Below are 26161 nucleotides of genomic sequence, written 5' to 3' on the forward strand. Positions count from 1 at the left end.
CTCTTCCCTGCACAAAGGCTGAGGTAGCGGTCCTGCTGCTGGGTTGGTGCCCTCCACATCTCCTGGTGTACTGGCTTGTCTCCTGGTAGCGCCTCTGGACACAATGCTGACACACAGCAAACCTTGCCACAGCTTGCACTTGTGCCATCCTGGATGAGCTGCACTACCTGAGCCACTTGCGTCGGTTGTAGAGTCCGTCTCATGCTACCACGAGTGTGAAAGCACAACCAACATTCGAAAGTGACCAAAACATCAGCCTGAAAGCATTGGTACTGAGATGTGGTCTGTGGTCCCCACCTGCAGAACCACTCCTATATTGAGGGTGTCTTGATAATTGCCAATAATTTCCATCTGTTGCCTATTCCATTTTCACAACAGCATGTGAAATTGATTGTCAAACAGTGTTGCTTCCTAAGTGGACAGTTTGATTTACTTGGAGTTATTGTTTGTGTAATATATTATAATTTCTCTTTAACTTTTCCTTTGTGGTGTTGCAATTTGTGTTTTAAGAATCGTAATGTATGAAAAGACCCTCATGAATAAAACTTTATTCTTTCTTTGCAGGAATTTCCGATTTCAAGGGGCAGTACTTTCACAGTCGTGACTACAAATCACCTGAGCCTTTTAAAAACAAGAGGGTAATTGTGGTTGGTATTGGTAACACTGGAGTTGATCTGGCTGTGGAACTGAGTGCTGTGACTAAACAGGTAAAGTTAGATTTGTGGCTTTTTCACCAACTCCCAAACTTGACAGCAATGTGTTATTCCTCAGTGTCTTGTGAGAGGATCCATGTTGTGAGCTTGTGCACTGGCTACAATGTGACACTAGTATAATGCAGATGATCAAAATGCAACAGCAGAGACAGGCAGGATCAACAATCTACTACTTATTCAATTAACAGGGTTAAAAGCAGGAAAGATCAATATTGCAGAAATTGCAAAAGAACAATATTCACGGTATCATTTATAGGTAATTGTATCTGTAGATATAAAGATTAGTATATTATAAGGTGTTCGGGATCTATAGTCCACCCTTGGTCTTAGTGGGAAGTGGAGAAATGCTGTATTTGGCAGGAATTGTATCCAGGGCATCATTGCAGCTTTCTATGCCTTGACAGTATCTAATGCTTTCTGGGCTGCTTTAGCATCAGCCAGACCCCATCTCATCTGCAGTCTCTCTACATGGAGTCTGTGCTGGAAGCAACCGCCCTACTCACTCATGTTCCCCGATCACCAGCCTAGGTGAGCATCTATGGTCACATTCTCCAGGTATCTTCAGAGTCGCCACTCAAACGATCTGAAGGTGTGTGTGTGTGTATCTCCTGATTGGCGTCATATGGGTTCCAGGTCTTGACCAGCATTGTTCTGGTCTCTAGATCCCAGGCCTTGAATAGTAGGACTGAGCAAGACTGGTACTTGACCAGCATAATGTCCCACCTGTCTCATTCATACATGTTCCAGTAACTCTTCCATGGCATTCCACAGGCCTGGTTTGGCTTTGGTCACAGCCTTCCACTGGAGCAGGGCATCCTCACAACTCAGGCCTTCTCCAGCATCTGACCACTTGGACACTTCTGTGGCTGTAAGGTCATCTCACAGGCATGCAACCTACCCTGGTGCCAGGAAAATTATCATTTAAATTTAATGGGGGCCTGACTTTTTGTACCCTTGGTCATTGGGAGGGGTGCAATTTGAGTTCTGTGAAGTGTAGAAATGGCAGATTGCGCTCAAATCGTTGCCGAGTCATTACTTCTCTGTACATAGGGGTATTGTACAGGAAATCTGATGCTGAGATTTTATATGACCCATGTTTAGAAACTAGCTAAATCTTAAGAAATAAAAAAAGTAAAGTTTGCCACAAAAAGGTCTCTAGTTAATACTTTTGGAGTAGTAGGATGGTGAGGTGAGCAGCGTATAAATTAGTCTGCTCAACCATTAAATTTAAAAATTCTTTTGAAAAATTAAAGGGAAAATCAACCTCCCCCAAACAATGTAGTGCCCACAAACACCCATGAGAAAAGTAAATTCTGGCTCACAAGGAGTGTAGGATTCTGTTGGCGCAGTCACTTGGTGGCACTAGTATGTTCTCGCCTGCTGTGTTGCTGAGACTTGTCATCACTAGAACTAGAGGACATCGGCAAAACCTGCTCGTCTATCTCACTAGCACTGTCGTATCCAAACAGATCATGGCAGAAGCCTCATCTGCCGTATACATAACTGCAACCATTTCAGTATGGTACTTAAACTTGTATCTAACAATTTCAAAACTAATTGCCCCCCCCCTCCCCCTCAACACCCTCATACCTCACTAAAGCTATCGACCAATGGATGGACAGACTGAGCAAACTAAATATGGAAAATTATAAATGATATGGAGACTGGGGTGGTATGGAGTGGGAGATGGAATTGATTCTCGGCTTGCCACTTTCTAACCATGCCAATTACAAAATGGAGCGGTGATCATTGGATACACTGCTATGATCGGATAATTAATATCAAGTGGAGGGATGCTGTCATTGATCCCTGCATCTTCTTGAACCTTCCTGGTACTTAGCACTGTCCTTGGCTGTCATAGCAGGAGCTCGGCCACTAGCGGCGCCGAACTTCTGCTGAGATCATGCAATCCTTCACAACTATGCCCCACCCCCACTAGGGCCAGATTGAGAGAGGGAGAACTCACATGGTGGCTCCCCTGAATGGGTTCACCACACTTGTGAAGAGAGCACTGCCGCCATTTACCAAGACTTCATCTGACACTTGAGGCTTAACATTGTTTCATGATAAACTTGTTTCAAATACTGTAAAACTACTACTGCAGTCTAATATATCGCCCACGCACCGATCCTGCCATGCGTTGCATCCACATTCTTGCTTTACATATGATTTTGAGTATTGTAATTGGCTGCTCTTATCTTTCAGGTTTTTCTCAGCACCAGGAGAGGAGCCTGGCTCTTGAACCGTGTCTTTGATAGTGGCTTGCCTTTGGATATTGTCCTCTTTAACAGATTCTATGGATTACTTACTGATACCCTCCCCTCCCTAGTGAACAGGGTTTTGGAAAATAAAGTTAATGGCAGAGTCAACCATGAATACTATGGTCTAAAACCCGAGCACAGGTGAAATGAAATCTGTAAAAAAAAAAAATTCTTGATACAAGCATATAAAAAGGCTGTGTCACAATGTTCTTGCCACCTAGCATGTTTATGATTTCTTTATAATCCCATCACAAATTGTGCACTGCGTAGGCAGAAAATTGCCAGATGGCCAATCTGTGTGGGCTCAGAAATGGTAGCTTTGTAGCAGATAATCTGCACTCTGTAGTATTGATAACATTACCATTTTAGCAGGTGATGCACCACTTGAATCTGGGTCTGTGCCCTTACATCATGATGCGTACAGGATGGCAACCTGATGACATAATAGACATGAAAATGTCAGGTCCGCTAGACACTGGATGCTCTGATTAGCCACACTCCTTTCTGGACTCTTAAAGGGGACCAGTATGAAGTTTCTGAATAAGCCAAGTCCAGTTCATGCATCTTGTTAAATATCTAGTTAAACCTTCGAGTCACTAGTCCTGTCTCTGCTTTTCACCCATGCAGGATTCTCAGCCAACATCCTACAATCAGTGATGATCTCCCCAATCGCATAATATCTGGTAAAGTGCTGATGAAGACCAACATTAAACAGATTCATCAGAGGGATGTCGAGTTTGAAGATGGATCAGTGGAGAAAGACATAGATGTTGTGATTTTTGCCACAGGATACAAATTCTCTTTTCCTTTTTTTGATGACTCAGTCATAAAGGTGGAAAACAACCAAACCCCTTTATATAAAATGGTTTTCCCGCCACATTTGGAAATGCCAACCCTAGCTTTCATTGGCTACGTACAACCAATTGGGGCTATAATGCCCATTTCTGAGATGCAGGCTCGCTGGGCAACTAGAGTCTTCAAAGGTAAAAAATTTTTTTTCCTTTTTTAGCTCTAAAATACTGACCAGATCTTCGATGTATAGCAGGGGTGTCAAACTGCATTCCTTGAGGGCCGCAAACCATGCGTGTTGTCAAGATTTCCTTAGCTTTGCACAAGGTGCTGTAATCATTGTGTGTAGGTGATTAAATTATCACCTGTGCAGTACAAGGAAATCCCGAAAACATGACCTGTCTGCAGCCCTTGAGGAATGCAGTTTGACACCTCTGATGTATAGACTTGATGATTCATGTTTGAAACACTTGCATCTGCTTCTAGGTCAAAGTAAGTTGCCATCTGAGAGTGTCATGAAGGCTGAAACCATGAAGCGAAGAGAGGTCATGCAGAAGAGGTAGGCATCCTGTGGGATTACTAGAGCTTATGCCTAAAGCAAACCAACTGATTCATTATGCCCAAACAAATTCAATTCATAATTTCATTGGTATGACTGTCTTCTAAAACATCACAGAATTTCAGAGAAACATTTAAGAGCCATCCAGGGACCATGCCACTTGTGTGAATGGTCCAAGAGGCTGGTCACCGGTGGCTTCTACACCCTGCTCCCAACATCCACAAGACATGTAGACATGGGAAGTCTAAATATATACATATAATTTTTTTTCTTTATTTTAGCAGCTCCAAACTATCTTTTTGCCTTTTTTTTTTTTCCCCCTGTTTATGCGCTTTTTCCAATTAAAGTTAAATGGCATTGTTTTTCAGTGATCTGCCCAATGTCTTTTCACAGGTATGTTGCAAGTCAGCGTCACACCATACAAGTTGACTATGTGAATTATATGGATGAAGTGGCAGTAGAGATCGGCTGTAAGCCACACCTGAGTACGCTGTTTCTGTCGGATCCTAAGCTGGCCTGGGAGTTGTTCTTCGGACCGTGCACTCCATGCCAGTATCGCCTGAGTGGGCCTGGGAAGTGGAATGATGCCAGGAAAACCATTCTAACCCAGTATGACCGTATCTACAAACCAACGTACACACGGAGCACAAGCAGCGGCTATTCTCTCGATTACTTTTACATGTTTTTTAAGCTTTTTGGAGTCTTGCTTATTTTTGCTTCAATATATATTTCACTGTAGATGTATTGGCATAGAATTGACTGCTCCAACAATGGGTATTGGCTGAATCAGGTTACCTTTTACATTAACTACTGATTTATAGATTTTAAGGGTTATTCCTAGCACATTGGCTTCCATTTTAAAGCATCAAAAAAAAATATTCCGAGACCTCTGGTTGCAGTAATTCAATATAATCTTTAGACTGGGGCTACAGGGCAACTTTAGCCATGTCACGTACCATGCAGCTAAAGTTTGCTTGGCGTTGCTACTACATATCCGCATAATAAAAGTGAATGGGGGTTGCACCATGACCCAGAGTGACTTGCTTGATAGTCTCCGTACAAAGTTCAACTACAGCAGACTTTTGTGGATAAATCTGTCCCGATCCTGCAATGGGCACAAAGGTCTCAGACTCATTACTGAATGTAGATAATTGAATTATGTCAACTAGAGATCTAGAAAATGGTGTATGGATACAGAACATATATTGGAAACATAATATCCTAGAACAAAATTTTTTTGCTATAACCACTAATTAAGAAAAAGATTGTGCTATAGATGAGGAGATCCAGGTTATGAGCAAAATGTTAGTTAAATAAAACCTGCTAACCTCTGGCTTATAGAACAGGTCTATACATCACTGTATAATGTAGCTTTTGCGCCTTTGTCTATCAGAATGATCACCTAGATTACACAATGTGCTACATTATCACACACTTTAATGAAGACCTTACTCTATGTTCCCACATTGAGTTTTTGGTGACTTTGACATGCTACACACTTTCACTGCGCACACAAATGGAACAGGTTGCAGCAAAGTAGACAGGATCCATGGAAATCTCAAGTCCGCTGTGCTTACCAGGAAGTGACCTATCAAACCGCAGCTTTTAAAAGACAACACCAAATAGTCAAACACATGTGGAAAAGAACCTCTGAAAAATGCAACCTAATGGGTGCAGAAAATCTGTAGCGTCAAACACTCAATATTGATCATGGGAATGTAGCCTTCAGCTAGAGTTTAACAATATTGATGCATTTTTCTTATGACTAGTTTTTACTTCTGGCAATACATGAATTCTGTGCAAAAATAAATAAAGTACTTATTTGCATAACATGCTTTGTTTGATTTTATATTTTTTTTGTTCTTGGGGGTGGAGGGGCAAAACTGGTAACAGCCCAAGACCTATAGTGTACTTAAATGATTAAATTGTGGATGGTAAAGTTGAGTGCTTATAGTAAGGAGAAACTTTGCAATTTACTTACTAGAAATGATCTCATTCTCGACTCAAGAACAGGTATTCTTAATTCTACTGCTTGCTGCACATTGCAGTGGTTGCTAGTACCTTAGGCAGCCTGAGACAGAGTACGGAGTTTTCAAGCTGTATGATGACCCTAATGCTCCATACATGCTATGATGGCCCTACTGCTCCCCATACGTGATGATGCCCTACTGCTCCCCATACGCGATGATGCCCTACTGCTCCCCATACGCGATGATGCCTGTTATGTTTGCTAATGACAGGTGTTATGAAGGCAATCCAGAAACACAGTGTGCTTAGCGATCAGAGCGCACACAGTGATCTGACAAATACCCAAAAATACAAGAACGAGCTCTGAGACGTGGAAACTCTGTAGACTGCACACCTGATCCTATCCTAAACACAACTAAAAGCGGCTGTGGATTGCGCCTAACAACTACCTAGGCAACTCGGCACAGCCTAAGAAACTAGCTAGCCTGAAGATAGAAAAATAGGCCTGACTTGCCCCAGAGAAATTCCCCAAAGGAAAAGGCAGCCCCCCACATATAATGACTGTGAGTAAGATGAAAAGACAAAACGTAGGGATGAAATAGATTCAGCAAAGTGGGGCCCGATATTCTAGGACAGAGCGAGGACAGTAAAGCGAACTTTGCAGTCTACAAAAAACCCTAAAGCAAAACCACGCAAAGGGGGCAAAAAAAACCCCACCGTGCCGAACTAACGGCACGGCGGTACACCCTTTGCGTCTCAGAGCTTCCAGCAAAACCAAAGACAAGCTGGACAGAAAAAAAGCAAAAAGCACTTGGCTATACAGAGCAGCAGGTCACAGGAACAATCAGGAGAAGCTCAGATCCAACACTGAAACATTGACAAGGAGCAAGGATAGCAGCATCAGGCGGAGTTAAGTAATGAAGCAGTTAACGAGCTCACCAGAACACCTGAGGGAGGAAGCTCAGAAGCTGCAGTACCACTTGTGACCACAGGAGTGAATTCAGCCACAGAATTCACAACAGTACCCCCCCCTTGAGGAGGGGTCACCGAACCCTCACCAGAGCCCCCAGGCCGACCAGGATGAGCCGCATGAAAGGCACGAACAAGATCGGAAGCATGAACATCAGAGGCAAAAACCCAGGAATTATCTTCCTGAGCATAACCCTTCCATTTAACCAGATACTGGAGTTTCCGTCTAGAAACACGAGAATCCAAAATCTTCTCCACAATATACTCCAATTCCCCCTCCACCAAAACCGGGGCAGGAGGCTCAACAGATGGAACCATAGGTGCCACGTATCTCCGCAACAACGACCTATGGAATATATTATGTATGGAAAAGGAGTCTGGGAGGGTCAAACGAAAAGACACAGGATTGAGAACCTCAGAAATCCTATACGGACCAATAAAACGAGGTTTAAATTTAGGAGAGGAAACCTTCATAGGAATATGACGAGAAGATAACCAAACCAGATCCCCAACACGAAGTCGGGGACCCACACGGCGTATGCGATTAGCGAAAAGTTGAGCTTTCTCCTGGGACAAGATCAAATTGTCCACTACCTGAGTCCAGATCTGCTGCAACCTATCCACCACAGAATCCACACCAGGACAGTCCGAAGACTCAACCTGTCCTGAAGAGAAACGAGGATGGAACCCAGAATTGCAAAAAAATGGAGAAACCAAGGTAGCCGAGCTGGCCCGATTATTAAGGGCGAACTCAGCCAACGGCAAAATGGACACCCAATCATCCTGGTCTGCAGAAACAAAACATCTCAGATATGTTTCCAAGGTCTGATTGGTTCGTTCGGTCTGGCCATTAGTCTGAGGATGGAAAGCCGAGGAAAAGGATAGGTCAATGCCCATCCTACCACAAAAGGCTCGCCAAAACCTTGAAACAAACTGGGAACCTCTGTCAGAAACAATATTCTCAGGAATGCCATGCAACCGAACCACATGCTGAAAGAACAAAGGTACCAAATCAGAGGAGGAAGGCAATTTAGCCAAGGGCACCAGATGGACCATTTTAGAAAAGCGATCACAGACCACCCAAATGACTGACATCTTTTGAGAAACGGGAAGGTCAGAAATGAAATCCATCGAAATATGTGTCCAAGGCCTCTTTGGGACCGGCAAGGGCAAAAGCAACCCACTGGCACGAGAACAGCAGGGCTTAGCCCTAGCACAAATCCCACAGGACTGCACAAAAGTACGTACATCCCGTGACAGAGATGGCCACCAGAAGGATCTAGCCACTAACTCTCTGGTACCAAAGATTCCAGGATGACCAGCCAACACCGAACAATGAAGTTCAGAGATAAGTTTATTAGTCCACCTATCAGGGACGAACAGTTTCTCTGCTGGACAACGATCAGGTTTATTCGCCTGAAATTTTTGCAGCACCCGCCGCAAATCAGGGGAGATGGCAGACACAATGACTCCTTCCTTGAGGATACCCGCTGGCTCAGATAAACCCGGAGAGTCGGGCACAAAACTCCTAGACAGAGCATCCGCCTTCACATTTTTAGAGCCCGGAAGGTACGAAATCACAAAGTCGAAGCGGGCAAAAAATAACGACCAACGGGCCTGTCTAGGATTCAAGCGCTTGGCAGACTCGAGATAAGTCAAGTTCTTATGATCAGTCAATACCACCACGCGATGCTTAGCTCCTTCAAGCCAATGACGCCACTCCTCGAATGCCCACTTCATGGCCAGCAACTCTCGATTGCCCACATCATAACTACGCTCAGCGGGCGAAAACTTCCTGGAAAAGAAAGCACATGGTTTCATCACTGAGCAATCAGAACCTCTCTGTGACAAAACCGCCCCTGCTCCAATCTCAGAAGCATCAACCTCGACCTGGAACGGAAGAGAAACATCTGGCTGACACAACACAGGGGCAGAACAAAAACGACGCTTCAACTCCTGAAAAGCTTCCACAGCAGCAGAAGACCAATTAACCAAATCAGCACCCTTCTTGGTCAAATCGGTCAATGGTTTGGCAATGCTAGAAAAATTACAGATGAAGCGACGATAAAAATTAGCAAAGCCCAGGAACTTTTGCAGACTTTTCAGAGATGTCGGCTGAATCCAATCCTGGATGGCTTGGACCTTAACTGGATCCATCTCGATAGTAGAAGGGGTAAAGATGAACCCCAAAAATGAAACTTTCTGCACACCGAAGAGACACTTTGATCCCTTCACAAACAAAGAATTAGCACGCAGGACCTGAAAAACCATTCTGACCTGCTTCACATGAGACTCCCAATCATCTGAGAAGATCAAAATGTCATCCAAGTAAACAATCAGGAATTTATCCAGATACTCACGGAAGATGTCATGCATAAAAGACTGAAACACAGATGGAGCATTGGCAAGTCCGAACGGCATCACTAGATACTCAAAATGGCCCTCGGGCGTATTGAATGCAGTTTTCCATTCATCTCCTTGCCTGATTCTCACCAGATTATACGCACCACGAAGATCTATCTTAGTGAACCAACTAGCCCCCTTAATCCGAGCAAACAAGTCAGATAACAATGGCAAGGGATACTGAAATTTAACAGTGATCTTATTAAGAAGGCGGTAATCAATACACGGTCTCAGCGAACCATCCTTCTTGGCTACAAAGAAGAACCCTGCTCCCAGTGGTGATGACGATGGGCGAATATGTCCCTTCTCCAGGGATTCCTTCACATGACTGCGCATAGCAGCGTGTTCGGGCACGGATAAATTAAATAATCGACCTTTAGGGAATTTACTACCAGGAATCAAATTGATAGCACAATCACAATCCCTATGCGGAGGTAGAGCATCGGACTTGGGCTCTTCAAATACATCCTGATAATCAGACAAGAACTCTGGGACCTCAGAAGGGGTGGATGACGAAATCGACAAAAATGGAACATCACCATGTACCCCCTGACAACCCCAGCTGGATACCGACATGGAATTCCAATCCAATACTGGATTATGGGTTTGTAACCATGGCAACCCCAACACGACCACATCATGCAGATTATGCAACACCAGAAAGCGAATAACTTCCTGATGTGCAGGAGCCATGCACATGGTCAGCTGGGCCCAGTATTGAGGTTTATTCTTGGCCAAAGGTGTAGCATCAATTCCTCTCAATGGAATAGGACACCGCAAAGGCTCCAAGAAAAACCCACAACGTTTAGCATAATCCAAATCCATCAGATTCAGGGCAGCGCCCGAATCCACAAACGCCATGACAGAAAACGACGACAAAGAGCATATCAAGGTAATGGACAGAAGGAATTTGGACTGTACAGTACCAATGACGGCAGACCTAGCGGACCGCTTAGTGCGCTTAGGACAATCAGAAATAGCATGAGTGGAATCACCACAGTAGAAACACAGACCATTCAGATGTCTGTATTCCTGCCGTTCAACTCTAGTCATAGTCCTATCGCACTGCATAGGCTCAGGTTTAACCTCAGGCAGTACCGCCAAATGGTGCACAGATTTACACTCGCGCAAGCGTCGACCGATCTGAATGGCCAAAGACAAAGACTCATTCAAACCAGCAGGCATAGGAAATCCCACCATGACATCCTTAAGAGCCTCAGAGAGACCCTTTCTGAACAAAGCTGCCAGCGCAGATTCATTCCACTGAGTGAGTACTGACCATTTCCTAAATTTCTGACAATATACTTCTATATCATCCTGACCCTGGCACAAAGCCAGCAAATTTTTCTCAGCCTGATCCACTGAATTAGGCTCATCGTACAGCAATCTGAGCGCCAGGAAAAACGCATCGACACTACTCAATGCAGGGTCTCCTGGCGCAAGAGAAAATGCCCAGTCTTGAGGGTCGCCGCGCAAAAAAGAAATAATAATCAAAACCTGTTGAATAGGATTACCAGAAGAATGAGGTTTCAAGGCCAGAAATAGCTTACAATTATTTTTGAAACTTAGAAACTTAGTTCTATCTCCAAAAAACAAATCAGGAATAGGAATTCTTGGTTCTAACATAGATTTCTGATCAATAGTATCTTGAATTTTTTGTACATTTATAACGAGATTATCCATTGAAGAGCACAGACCCTGAATATCCATGTCCACACCTGTGTCCAGAATCACCCAAATGTCTAGGGTAAAAAAAAAAAGTGAACACAGAGCAGAAAAAAAAAAAAAAATGATGTCAGAACTTTTTCTTTCCCTCTATTGAGAATCATTAGTTAGGCTCCTTGTACTGTTATGTTTGCTAATGACAGGTGTTATGAAGGCAATCCAGAAACACAGTGTGCTTAGCGATCAGAGCGCACACAGTGATCTGACAAATACCCAAAAATACAAGAACGAGCTCTGAGACGTGGAAACTCTGTAGACTGCACACCTGATCCTATCCTAAACACAACTAAAAGCGGCTGTGGATTGCGCCTAACAACTACCTAGGCAACTCGGCACAGCCTAAGAAACTAGCTAGCCTGAAGATAGAAAAATAGGCCTGACTTGCCCCAGAGAAATTCCCCAAAGGAAAAGGCAGCCCCCCACATATAATGACTGTGAGTAAGATGAAAAGACAAAACGTAGGGATGAAATAGATTCAGCAAAGTGGGGCCCGATATTCTAGGACAGAGCGAGGACAGTAAAGCAAACTTTGCAGTCTACAAAAAACCCTAAAGCAAAACCACGCAAAGGGGCAAAAAAAAACCACCGTGCCGAACTAACGGCACGGCGGTACACCCTTTGCGTCTCAGAGCTTCCAGCAAAACAAAAGACAAGCTGGACAGAAAAAAAGCAACAAAAAAGCAAAAAGCACTTAGCTATACAGAGCAGCAGGTCACAGGAACAATCAGGAGAAGCTCAGATCCAACACTGAAACATTGACAAGGAGCAAGGATAGCAGCATCAGGCGGAGTTAAGTAATGAAGCAGTTAACGAGCTCACCAGAACACCTGAGGGAGGAAGCTCAGAAGCTGCAGTACCACTTGTGACAACAGGAGTGAATTCAGCCACAGAATTCACAACAGATGCTCTACTGCTCCCCATACGCGATGATGCCCTACTGCTCCCCATACGCGATGATGCCCTACTGCTCCCCATACGCGATGATGCCCTACTGCTCCCCATACGCGATGATGCCCTACTGCTCCCCATACGCGATGATGCCCTACTGCTCCCCATACGCGATGATGCAAGTTGGGATAACATTGCTGTACGTATGTTCAGTCTTCTATAACTTTTAACCGGTTTAAAAGTTGTGACCGGCCCATTCTTCAGGTTGGATGACCAATACATGACTTTTACTCTTATAACATTTGTCCTACTTCTGTTGACCTATAATGCTGAACTGCTGTCCTCACTACACCAAAGCCTGTAAGACAAGTGGATACACTGACTTGAACCCAATATTTAAAAATGGCCATAATGATATCGTGCCACAGATAAGAACCTGATGGTGTCTGCCAGAGAGTGTTTTAGACTTTAGACAGTGAGATATTCTCCTATATAAGACTTTGATCACTGGATCGATAACATAACAGGCAGAAAATCGCAACTGATCATCAGGTAAGTGAAGGGCAGGTTGGGAATAGAAGCTTCAGCTTTTGTGTAACTATTTGTGTAACTATACAAATTTATATTTACACAATGCAGCAATTGTATTGTTGCTGTCCATATATATTTATAGTTTATGCCTTCTGCTTTTTTTTAGAAGAAAAATTACAGGATTTTTTTTTTCCTGACACTTATCAATTTAGTCTTGGGCATCATTGAATGTCTGACTTTTGCATACAGTTGCAGTGAGTAGTCAGATGGGACTCGTACCTGTGATCTATGGGGCCATTCACACGCTTAAATTTATTTTCAGACCAAATGGTCCACAGAACACTATGGATACATGTCCAATTTTGAACCAAGGGTCTGATCTTAATAAACAATGCAAATCTATTTGTGAAATCCATCATCTAAGTGCTGTCAGATTTTCGTAGTGTTTGAGGAAAAAGACGTTACCTTCTCTGTACAAGGAGCGGGCACTCGGGCCAATTATTGGACTTTGATTTCTCACACAGGAGGGACCATGGTCTGATCAGACGTCGGAGACCTTAAAGTACCCCATTTAGCATCTTACAGAACTTGTTCGGATTTCCATTGCCCTTTGATACATTTTTCCCTGCATGATTTTCACTTTGCACAATACTCATCTTGCCCTTAGTATTTCTTTACTGAGGTTATATGTTTATGACCCTTTTATTCAGTGTTTAGTATTTTGGTTGCATCTTAAGATGAGGGATTTACGGCAGTAAAAAAACAAAGTACGGTACACACAGAGCATTCTGCAGTATTAGAAAAGGACAAAATGCAGCTTGGCTAAAAAAAAACGCTTTAAAAATATCTGTCATATGAAGCCTGGTCTGGATAAGAGCGAAGTTTGTTGTGTATCAACCATGAATGTGAATCTTTACTGTACACAGGGCAAACTCCTGTTTGCTCTGTAACAAACCCTTTGGGATCACGGCTGTCTGTTCTGTATGTGAAAGGTTGTTCAGCACCTTCTATGGAAGGAAGGGGGCTCCCTCTGCAGACCGCCTGCTTGTCATTGGCCTAGCTGGGTGTACAAACGCCTTAATTTTTATTTTTTTTTTGCTCGTCATGTTTCTTAACATTTTAATGGCTGGAAGCTCTGTACACGCTGTGTAAAAATAAAAAACAAAAAAAAACAAAAAACAGATCAGTATAGGGTTAAATAGGAAGATCTCGCTGTAGAGGAGCAGGAAACCTCAGCAGCTACACTACAGACTATTGAGATCAGGCAAGTAATCAGCGTCTTGTAAATGAGCAGTAGCCTCTTCTGTAGCAATAAGTTGGCCCGGTAGGGGCTATCCAGTAGTCTCCTGTCATATACATATTTCCAAGTAGTACAATATTTTACAGTATATTCAACTGTTGTGTGGGTATTGGTGTACAATTATTGCAGAATTCTAAGCACATTTTGTTGCAGTCGTTAAACAAAAATCTCCCTACATCAGTAGTACTATATTCCCTAAACTTGGGGCAGAATCATTGTATGTAGACACTTGACTTGTTCCCTTATAGGTTTGGTTCAGCAAAGAATAGGTAGCATGTTATGTATGTTCTGTGTGAAGGGATGCGGCTCGCCGCCGGTATGTTGTGCTTGAGTAGGGTCCTACCCCATGATCACTGTTAGGTTGCCGTCATACTAGCAGTATTAGGTCAGTATTTTACATCAGTATTTGTAAGCCAAAACCAGGAGTGGGTGATAAATACAGAAGTGGTGACATGTTTCTATTACACTTTTCCTCTATTTGTTCCACTCCTGGTTTTGACTTACAAATACTGATGTAAAATACTGACCAAATACTGCTAGTGTGACGGCAGCCTTACAAAGAACTTGGCTAGCTATATCTACTATATAAAGCTGTGTGTGTGTATGTCCGGGATTGGCATCTGCACCATCGCAGCTACAGCCACAAAATTTTGCACAGTCACACGTCTGGACCCCGAGAGTGTCATAGGCTATGTTGTGAGGTGAAATTTTAACTCCGCGCTTTCCAATTCACCAAACTATATTTCCCCTGTCTACATAATGGGGAAAAGTGAAAGGAAAAGTGTTGGAGGCAAATTGACAGCTGCCAGATGTGAACAAGGGGGACTTAACCCCTTACCGGCATCGGACGTACTATACCGTCCGATGCCGGCTCCCCTGCTTTGATGCAGGGCTCCGCGGTGAGCCCGCACCAAAGCCGGGACATGTCAGCTGTTTTGAACAGCTGACATGTGCCCGTAATAGGCGCGGGCAGAATCGCGATCTGCCCGCACCTATTAACTAGTTAAATGCCGCTGTCAAACGCAGACAGCGGCATTTAACTACCGCTTCCGGCCGGGCGGCCGGAAATGACGTCATCGCCGACCCCCGTCACATGTCCGGGGGTCGGCGATGCGTCTCCATTGTAGCCATAGAGGTCCTTGAGACCTCTATGGTTACTGATTGCCCGTCGCTGTGAGCGCCACCCTGTGGTCGGCGCTCACAGCACACGTGCAATTCTGCTACATAGCAGCGATCAGCAGATCGCTGCTATGTAGCAGAGCCGATCGTGCTGTGCCTGCTTCTAGCCTCCCATGGAGGCTATTGAAGCATGGCAAAAGTAAAAAAAAAAAAGTTGAAAAAAATGTGAAAAAAATAAAAAAAAAATATAAAAGTTTAAATCACCCCCCTTTCGCCCCAATCAAAATAAATCAATAAAAAAAATATCAAATCTACGCATATTTGGTATTGCCGCGCTCAGAATTGCCCGATCTATCAAATAAAAAAAAGTATTAACCTGATCGCTAAACAGCGTAGCGGGAAAAAAACTCGAAACGCCAGAATTACGTTTTTTTGGTCGCCGCGACATTGCATTAAAATGCAATAACGGGCGATCAAAAGAACGTATCTGCACCGAAATGCTATCATTAAAAACGTCATCTCGGCACGCAAAAAATAAGCCCTCAACCGACCCCAGATCACGAAAAATGGAGACGCTACGAGTATCGGAAAATGGCGCAATTTTTTTTTTTTAGTAAAGTTTGGAATTTTTTTTCACCACTTAGATAAAAAATAACCTAGTCTTGTTTGGTGTCTATGAACTCGTAATGACCTGGAGAATCATAATGGCAGGTCATTTTTAGCATTTAGTGAACCTAGCAAAAAAGCCAAACAAAAAACCAATGTGGGATTGCACTTTTTTTGCAATTTCACCGCACTTGGAATTTTTTTCCCGTTTTCTAGTACACGACATGCTAAAACCAATGATGTCGTTCAAAAGTACAACTCGTCCCGCAAAAAATAAGCCCTCACATGGCCAAATTGACGGAAAAATAAAAAAGTTATGGCTCTGGGAAGGAGGGGAGCGAAAAACGAACACGGAAAAACGAAAAATCCCCTGGTCATGAAGGGGTTAAAGAATGAGAGCGATGGCGCAAAAGAGTATATACAGTACAGTTGCTAAGGTGGGGCCCCGACATGGGATACTCACCAATCACCACACACGGGGATATGAACACACACACAAAATGCGCCACACAGTGCCACGTGCTTGAACACATATACCACCTTCAGCACACATTTCACCACACATACACCAACCTCGCCACATAAAAGTCGAAACACAAAAGTCGCCGCTCAAAACTCGCCACACGCAAAACTCACCACATGCAAAAACTAGGCTCACGCAAAACTCGCCTCATGGAAAACTCACCACGCGCAAAACTTGCACACGCGGAAAAATTGCCACATGCACAAAATTTGCAACACATGCAAAAGTTGCCTCACACAAAACTTGCACATACTCAAAAGGCACCACACATAAAACTCGCCACGCGCAAAACTCGCCATGCGCAAAACTTGCAGCAAACAACTTGCTACACTAACCTGTCACATGCAACTCAACACACAAAAAGTTGCTACACGCATGTTGCCACACAAAACTCATCTCACAAAAGTCGCTACATGCATGTCGCCACATCCAATTCAACACACACAACTTGACAAACGAAACTCGCCCTAAAACATACACAAGTCTGGTATCCTTCAAAAATAAAAATCTGATTAATAAGCAGACAAACTACAAGAGCAACAAATGTATCATATAGGAAATACGGCAGCTGTCAGTCACATGACCTGTCTATTATGTGTATGTGTGAGCTAATATATACTGCCAGGGGGAGGGCTTCCTGTTGGCTGGGGATTTATCAGGCTGCCAATTTAGCTTACAAATACTGAGGTAAAAATACTGAGCAAATAATGTGTGAACGAGGTCTAATACAGGAGATGACACAGGTATATACTAGATACAGGGGAGATGACATACATGTATATACTATATACAGGAGGAGATGACACACCGGTATATGCTATATATAGAAGATGACATACAGGTATATACTATATACAAGAGGAGATGACACACAGATATATACTATATACAGGGGAGATGATACACAGGTATATACTATATATAGGAGGAGATGACATACAGGTATATACTATATATAGGAGGAGATGACACACAGGTATATACTATATATAGGAGGAGATGACATACAGGTATATACAGGGGAGATGACACACAGCAGGTATATACTATATACAGGGGAGATGACATACAGGTATATACTATATACAGGAGATGACATACAGGTGTATACTATATATAAGGGAGATGACAAACATGTATATACTGAGGTGAAAATGAGAGGTGTGAGGTGAAAATGAAAAGGTGTGAGTGCAAAATGAGAGGAGTGAGGGAAAATAGTGGAGTGATCGGAAAATGACAGATGTGAGGTCGAAATGACAAGTGTTAGGGGGGAATGAGAGGAGTGAGGGAGAAAATGAGAGGAGTGAGGGAGAAAATGAGAGATGTGAGGGGGAAAATGAAAGATGTGATTGGGAAAATGAGAGGCGTGATGGGAAAATAAGAGAAGTGAGGTGCTATAACTAACCACAGATATTTACTATGCCCAGGCAACGCCGGGCTCTTCAGCTAGTATATACTACAGATACAGATGTGCCATATTGATTTCCAATATCTTTGCACTTGTCAATTTCCGTGTTGCACAATTGGCTCACCTGGTCGGGTGCATGGCAAAAATGCTCCAAATGGCCAAAATGGACCAAATCATAGCCGGCACTCAATCTTCATAAAAATAAATAAATAACTGTGTCAAAAGTTAATGCAATGCCTGAAGATATGTGTTCTACTCCCGCTGCTCCGTTTTAGCGCCATATTGTGAATCGTTGTTTTAAACCTCTGACGTAGGATTTTTTATGAAAAGGTGAGTGCTGGCTATCTTTTGTACAGTGACAGCAGTAATTAATGCGGTGTTCACACTAAAAGATTATTGTAAATGAGCATTTATTAAGAATGCTGGTGTCACGATAATCTTTTGGTGTAACCAGGTGGCTGATTACCAGTTGAACTAGCAAAACTTGTTTGGGTGAAATGATCTTTTTGTGCACTGCAAAAGATCATTGCTCTCTGAGATCTCTCTCTCACAATGTCCTATGTAAAGAGGACTCGTATGGCCAAGAACTATGGCAGCTTGTGCGCACTGAGCAGTCTATTACACATTACTCGGTGTACGTCCTTTACTTTGGTCGGTCTGTATCAACAGGCTTTTAAATGATTGCCAATCACCAGGTTTACCCATCGGCAGTTCTGTGTCACTGGTCAGTCCACGTAAACAATACCATAGACATGGCATCCAATTGGCTGAAAGAAATTTCAATGCACTTCGGCTAAGTTCACATTGCGTTAGTGCAGTCCGTTCAACACATCCGTTAAATGGACTGCACTAACGCAAGTGCCGATGTTTGCACAGCGCTAGCGCAGATGGAGCATCTGATAGCTCCATCTGCGCTAGCAGTGACGGACCCGGAAACGCTGCAGCCCTCGTCTCGTGTCCGTCACTCAATGACGGCACATCGCTAGCGCACGCCCATTGTGGACGTGCACTAGCGATGCGTCCGCCATTGAATGTAATGGCGGTGTTAATGGACTACGTTACACTGCATTATGCCGCGTTGTAACGTAGTCCGTTAAACGGGTCACACTAACGCAGTGTGAACCTAGCCTCCTGCCCCTTCTGCTGGCCATCTAACTGGTCCAATTTGATATTTATAGAAGTTTGTCACCAAAGAATACTAGGAGTAATAGTTTTACACCGATTACTGGAAAATTCACAATGTTTTTGCTTTCAACTCGCTCTACGGGCGAAATCACTAAGCTGAACGTCATTCTGTTCAATATTGTTGCTAAAAGTAATATTTTAATACTATTTTATATATAAATGTATTGTTTAATATTGAGCATAATTGCTGTAGGTCTGTTGATTAGCTGCTAAAACATCTCACAGTAGGTGTAGGACTCATAACATTTATTCTTACTTACAGCAGCTAATTAAAAACCATGTAATTTGCTGCTTCTCAAAGTTTTTAAATCATTTGCTCCATGACAAAAATCGATCCGACCCGCTGTCACCAATTTGTCAGGAACAGTACTACTGCCGCCACCAAGCAGCGCTAGCGACACACATGACTTGGACGTTAGGGTAAAGGGGACTCCAGTTCCTACACTGACTTGTCCACTCGCCTATTGTAATAAATGGACAATGAGCTACTCACACCTCAGACCCAATTTCCACATCCACTTTTTTTTGTTGCCACCATTTGACGTTTTGATGGGCCAGTGAGATGCCTGCCCCGGGTCACACATGCCATCAAGTTTCCGGAGCACCCGATAGGTATTCTTCTTACACTCTAGCACACACTGGGTAACACACCAAGCTATACTCGCCCTCTTCAGGGTTTGTGGGTACATTGAGAGCAGCAAGGAACAAACTTATACAATTTTAGATTCAATATATAAAAAGTAAAGTACTTAAAGGTTAGAAAAGATAAAATAAGTCATACATACAGGCAAAAACAATATAAAATAACACAGATCTGTCTTACAAATTGGATCTGTGAAAGCTTTGGGCAGAGAAGAACACCATGGGAAATGTAGATGGATCTGCAGTACTTGTGACTTCTCTTGGGTTGTGACCCTGATATTTGGTAGATGAAATGTAATAAAGGGCCTATCACACCCCTCACTCCTCCCTCAGCTGAGGTAAGAGGGGGACGACTGATTTTATTCGGTGGAACATCCTAAAGAAACACTAGTCATCATCTTACCAAGCACCCTTCAATCACTCATACCACACGAGTATGGGGTATCCATAATTCAGGGAGATATTGCTCCTCTGAGTTGCCAGTCACCAATACCTTTTTGCAATTTTACCCACTGATGTGAATATGCCCGCTGATCCTGTATATCTCCATGCATGGTGTCAAATTTGGATTTTCTAGATATGGCATGGAAAATATTGCACTTCCATTGCCATGTGTGGTCTCTGATATGGAGCCATATTGTATGCCTTGGAGGCAGATATCTTCACCTTGCATTGATTAGCACCTCTAATCAGACTTTACGCAGCCAAAGTTTGCCTTTCCAGCAACTGTCAGCTACTTGTCCATTCCTCTATATACACACTCCAAGTCTGCTTCCCATTATATAATGTGCTTAAGTTACCTGTTCACATCGGGGCGGATGCTGGCAGTGACACAATGCCCCCGGCCTTTCATCTGTATGACTCACATCACATGCCTGTTATTCAGCATAATAAACATTGATGTACCTTGATCGTCTGTGATATTTAATGAGCATTAACATAACCTCTAGCCTTGTCCCAGTCTCTATCTTGGTTTTTGTTATGAACGTGCTGAGATAAGGTGTTATTTGAGCATGCTCATGTGCTAACAGTGTCTTCAGCGTGGTCGAATGCTATGTCCGAGTCCCCGCGGTTGCATGTTTCGCTGCTGTTTTGACAGCCGCAACACAGGCAGGGATTGCATGTTTGTGAGCACATTCGCTCATCACTAGTTATGATCCAACTCATGACTGCGTATCGCCAATATAGGATCCTTTCCGTAGGTAATCTTCCGCCCCACCTACCCTGCTCCCCTTAAACAATTCCGTTTAGGCTAGGTTCGCGTTATGGCAATCCGTTTAGCGCATAGCGCTAGTGGATTGCGCTAATGCAATGTCTTCATAGGGATCGCGTTTGCCGATCCAGCTGCAAGCAGCGTCCGAGGTCCGTCACAAAATAACGGCACATCGCTAGCGCGTGCCAAAAATGGCATGCGCTAGCAATGCGCTACAGATAAAAATCACATTGCCGTCAATGGGTGCGCTAATGGACCCGTTGCATGGCGTTAATTGCGACAATTTCGCCGTGCAACGCAGTCCGTTAGCGTTAACCCATTAACGCAGTGTGAACCTAGCCTTACCCACCCTAGAAATTCACACAAACACATTAATTTCTTTTTGGATAATTTGGCCACAGCGGCCATTTTATTAACTAACAAATACATGAATAACAACATGTAAACCATTGTAAATGTAAAAAACCTTGAGGGGAGGGTTCTTGGAGCTAAAAAATCTGGCTCATAATAGGCAGAAAGACACCACAAAATTTTAACCAAAAACACTTATTTACCCTCAGCCGTAACCACCAGCTCGAGGGCACCATGTAACCCGTTTTGGGAAAACCAACCCCAAAGCTCCCGAGGTAAACTCCCCGTCCAGAGCCCGTAAAAAAAGTCAGATCAACCCTATAAGCATCATCACCAACTCCAAGAACCCCACCCCCCCGCCACACACGAACAGCCCTGACCACCTCAGGCTCGTGAGTGCCCCACGACCGCCATAGCCCTTTTGACTCCTTCCTGCAGACCGAGGGCCCACAAATCCAAACCAATGTCATTGAGGTGCACTCTGTCCCCCCTCCAAAAATTACCGATCCCGGACTCTAGTTCAAAATGTCTCACGGCAATACCCCCGTTCCGAGACACAAAGCTCGCCACCGTCCTATTCAGCTTCACCCTGGCCCTGTTAATCCCTTTATGAGAACGGGCCTCCCGCCACATCCGCCGTGGCACAATGTCCGACCAAACCGTAATTACACCAGGAAAAGATACCCACAGTCTCATAAAATCAAACCGGATATCCCGAATCAGTTCCCTCACTGGTTTTGCCCCCAAATCGTTACCTCCAAGATGAACAACCACGTTATCCGGGGGGCGATCAAAACGGGCGGTGCGAGAAAATTCCGGCAACAAACTGCGCCACAACAGACCCCTAAAAACCCATCCAACGAATGACCACTGCATCCCTACCAAAACCCAATTGCCTACCATTTGGCCTAGCATCAGCCCGGAGGGCACCCCAGTAAACGAAAGCGTGTCCAACAATCCAAGCCAAGAAGGGGGTCCGACCTGGAAAACATAACCACAATTAACACTACGCAAAAGCATGCCCCAGCATTGTTGACTCAATGTCGAACATAAGACATATAACGATTTGAACTCCATCTGCCTATTTTATTAATCACATCCGGACCCAAGCCCAAACCATCGGCTTCGGACGTGGTCCCAATTCTAAAAGAGTGCGACCCGAAATTATCCGGGTTAACACCCAGGAATCCCAAGCCTCTCTTCAATACGGCTACAAATTGGAAGCGCGACAGAAAATCCCCTTTTTGGTGCTGTAACAAAGGGCCTGACCAAACCAGGCACAAACTCCAATATGCTTCCAAACAGTGTTGCGGGCACATACCGCCACCAGCCACCCTTCCCAACACTACCTTCTTTACCCTACCCAGCTGATCAGTCTTTGAACGCCTGATCCAGAAGGCGATACCACCATCCCAAAAATCCACATCTTCCGCTAAAAGACCACCCGCCTTGTCCTTGCTTGGGGAAACCAACTCTCCCAAGCGCAAAGCGCCAAAAAATGCTAAAGAAAAGGCCAACCGAAACAGTACCGCCTCGAACTGAGAACAACAAATGTACCCTAAGGCCTCACCTAACCGCTGCAACATTCCAAAAGAAATGGGTCTACGCTTATCAAAAGTCACATTGCCTTTTCGAAAACCCTTCAACGCCTGCCGTATCACAAAATCCTTTATAATATCCCTTAACCCTCGCAGCTGAAAACCGAAAGCCAAGCCTGCAATAAACTTGTTTAACCTTGACACAGACCAACCCCACTTCACTACCTTACCTATCAGGGCCAATAACGCCTTCGTCCTATCGCTGTAGGACTCAGCCGAGCCGCATTGGGCCAACCAACCTTCCCACATACCCCATGCCTCTGTATAATCTGACCATGTCCTGCTTGACACGGAAGCTTGGATCAAACGGCCTCCCCTTCCGCAACAATCTGCCACAAATGCGAAGGACATGCTGCTCCTGTCGCCTCCGAATCTGGAGCCAATTCCCGGAATCGTTCCCATTGCAAACGAGGTAAAGCATCAGCAATATTGTTTTGAACGTCTGGCACGTGCACCGCCAAAATTCATGCATTCAAATCCAAGCACTTCAACACCAATTCCCTGACCAGCCTGATTACTGGGGGGGAGGAAGAAGATAGGCTGTCGATCACGGACACCACGCTCGAGTTATCACAATGAAAACGTACGCACCATCCTTTAAAAATGTCGCCCTAAATAAACACCGACACCACAATTGGGAACAGCTCCAACAACGCTAAATTCTTGGTAAGCCCATTTTTTCGCCAATCTTCAGGCCACACCTCCACACTCCATTTTCCTCCACAATAGGCACCATGACCAACTCTACCCGCTGCGTCCGTGTAGATCCTGCCCATCGGCATAGTACGGCAAGCAAAATTCAAGCGGCCAAGCAACGACTGCAACTCCTTCAGAGTTGTCTTCCGCAATTTTCCAATCCTAAACACCTCCTGCTTAAGCAACAACAACTTGTCGTCCGGCAACCTGCACTCCATTTTTTCAGAATGAAACAAAATCCCTAGAAAACTCAAAACCATGCAAGGGCCCTCCGTTTTATCCTGTGCCAAAGGAACACCAAACTGTCTGGCCACCCATTCCATGGTAGCAAGTAGATGCCCACACACCACAGAATCCGGTAGACCAACAAACAAAAAATCATCCAAGTAATGAATGACCGAAGGAACATCCTTCCTTCAAAGTCTCGAACAATGAACAAGAAATCAAACATCCCATAGGCAAACACCTATCCAAGTAAAAACCGCCCTCCCACCAACAACCTAACAAAGGAATGCTCTGCGGGTGTACTGGCAAAAGCCTAAACGCTGACTCGATGTCTGTCTTCGCCAACAAGGCCCCGGCCCCATACGTTCGCACCCACTGCACGGCCGCATCGAATGACGTGTACACAACGGAGCACAACTCCTCCGCAATCCCATCATTAACAGAGGATCCCTTGGGAAATGACAGGTGCTGAATTAGCCAAAACTTGTTCGGCTCCTTCTTGGGTGCCACCCCGAGCGGGGAAACAATTACACCAGCCATGGGCAACGAACTAAACGGCTCAGCCATTCTTCCCAATTCGACCTCTTTTGCCAATTTAGCCATAACAACCTCCTTATGCAAACTTGCCAATCTCAAATTCTTCATAGAAAAAGGGACCACATGCGTCGGGTGAGGAATCTTAAACCCGTCAAGAAAGCCATATCAAATAACCTCCGCCTTTTGATAGTCCGGGTATCTATTTAGATAGGGGGCCATCTTTTGAAGCCTCACTGGCGTCACCCCCTTGACTGCCACCCACTGGTGGCTTGCCCCTTGATTTTTTGAAACACTTAGAAGCCCCGTGTATGGCCCCGTTACAATGGGAGCACACGTGTTTAAACTTGCAAGTGGCACCATACTTACACTGGTCGTCATTAAACTGCCAGCATGTCCCCGTTCTTTCCTTTGCCCCCTTTGACCCCTGTCCTCCTCCACCTTGTCCTGATTGCTGACTGCTACCCCCCGCCCCATTGAAAGGACTGCCCATATCGTACAGAAGCCATCACCGTCAACCACAATCCAATGTCTTTTCGATCCCATTTTATCTCGGGCCTAACCGCTTTCCACTGCCTAAACTGTTTATCGTATCGCAGCCAGGCCTGGCCCCCGTAGGTACGATGTGCTTCTCCAATGGCATCAAAATAACAAAACAGGCCCGAGCAATTCTCCGGGAATTTCTCCCCTATAACACTCGCCAGAATGGCAAACGCCTGCTGCCAGTTTACGAACGTCTGAGGAATAAGGCGCCAACGTCTCTTTTCCTCCTCCTCCTTTTTGCTATCATATTTCTTTCCTTTATCCAAGTTAAATTTTTCCAAAGGAAGGAGAGAGAAAATCTCCACGTATTCATCCTTCCAAATGTTTTCTTTCACCTCTTTCTTCAAATGGGCCCCCAGCGGGCCTCAAAACACACATAGACCTCGCCCTTCGCCCTGTCGTCTAACTTCACTGCATCGCTCTTCGCTGTTTCCGATTGCACCGACACTGACACCCCAGCCACTGAAGCCGGCGGCCCGCTACTAGAGCTCGCAATCTCGCTAGCACCCCCTGCTCCGCAACCAGCCACTGGCAACCAAGCCCCTGCGGGCGACGCTCCCACACTATCCACAACCCCACCATCCAATCTCCTCAGAATCTGTGACATACCCGCCAAAAGCTCTCTAACGCCCGGAACCCCTGAACTACCAACCCCAACCCGCTCTGCTAACCCTGCCACACCCGGCACCAGAAAAAGACTGGACATATACTCACGGGGCTGCGCAGGTGCTGTGTCCCCACCAGCCGTGCCTCCTGAATCCTGCCACTCTCCCTCGTCACGATGTTCGCTCCCAGAGTCGTTGCTGCCACTCCTCTGCCCCAGGCCCGCGCCCCTGGCCTCGGCGTCACCAGGGGGACCGAGACTGGCGAAGGCGACCGGTCCCTCGACCTCCTGCTGGATCTAGACCTGGCAACCGTAGGTCCTCTGTGCTCTTCAGCCGGACTGGCCCCTCTGGACGCCGCTACTGTGGGACGACCGCATCCCGATCCCTGGCGAAGCGCTGCCGCTGGCCTGCCCGACATCCTGCTCTGCCGACCTGTCCCCGAGCTGGGTGCACCGTCCGGCCGTGGTCCCGGTGCACCCGCCGCTGTCCCGTCCGCCTCCAGGTTCCTGGATGCCGCCGCCGTCGCTGGGCTCCTTCCTCGCCCCGTTGCAGATGCTGCTGCCGCTGGAGCTGCTCCCCGGCGGGTCCTGGCTGTAGTCTCTGGCACTGCAGCGCCCTCACGCCCAATGCTAGGCCGCACTTCCGGTGCGGCCCTGACGTCTGGCTGTGCCTGCACCGTCCTCCCAGCGCCTCGTCGCCTCGTGCCGGCAGAGCCACCAGGTGGATTCCTGCTGGAGGAGGGGGCAGGCGAGGTGGCTGCGCTGTTATGACCTGATGGTCAGGACAATAATGGACCTGGTGGTTAAG

General features: G+C 45.2%; 2 protein-coding genes across 5 annotated transcripts in view; both read left to right on the forward strand.

The window, feature by feature from the left end:
- The window catches only part of LOC138648008 (flavin-containing monooxygenase 5-like), a 33517-nt gene extending 27365 nt beyond the window's left edge, over positions 1–6152 (forward strand). For 2 of the 3 annotated variants that reach the window (XM_069737461.1, XM_069737462.1), the window contains exons 5-9: positions 565–707; positions 2919–3115; positions 3602–3957; positions 4250–4322; positions 4716–6152. In XM_069737461.1, the coding sequence (XP_069593562.1) occupies positions 565–707; positions 2919–3115; positions 3602–3957; positions 4250–4322; positions 4716–5061 (1115 nt within the window). In that variant the 3' untranslated portion in view covers positions 5062–6152. Of the gene's footprint in view, positions 1–564; positions 708–2918; positions 3120–3601; positions 3958–4249; positions 4323–4715 lie in introns of those variants that run through there. The other variant, XM_069737463.1, reaches the window with a different exon arrangement.
- A 6473-nt stretch (positions 6153–12625) lies between these two features.
- LOC138648010 (flavin-containing monooxygenase 5-like) overlaps positions 12626–26161 on the forward strand; it is a 67372-nt gene continuing 53836 nt past the window's right edge. The window contains exon 1 of one of the 2 annotated variants that reach the window (XM_069737464.1): positions 12626–12827. The gene's annotated coding sequence lies outside the window, so the exon portion shown is untranslated. Of the gene's footprint in view, positions 12828–14005; positions 14071–26161 lie in introns of those variants that run through there. The other variant, XM_069737465.1, reaches the window with a different exon arrangement.

Source organism: Ranitomeya imitator, chromosome 8, assembly GCF_032444005.1.
Source record: "Ranitomeya imitator isolate aRanImi1 chromosome 8, aRanImi1.pri, whole genome shotgun sequence".
NCBI lineage: Eukaryota > Metazoa > Chordata > Amphibia > Anura > Dendrobatidae > Ranitomeya > Ranitomeya imitator.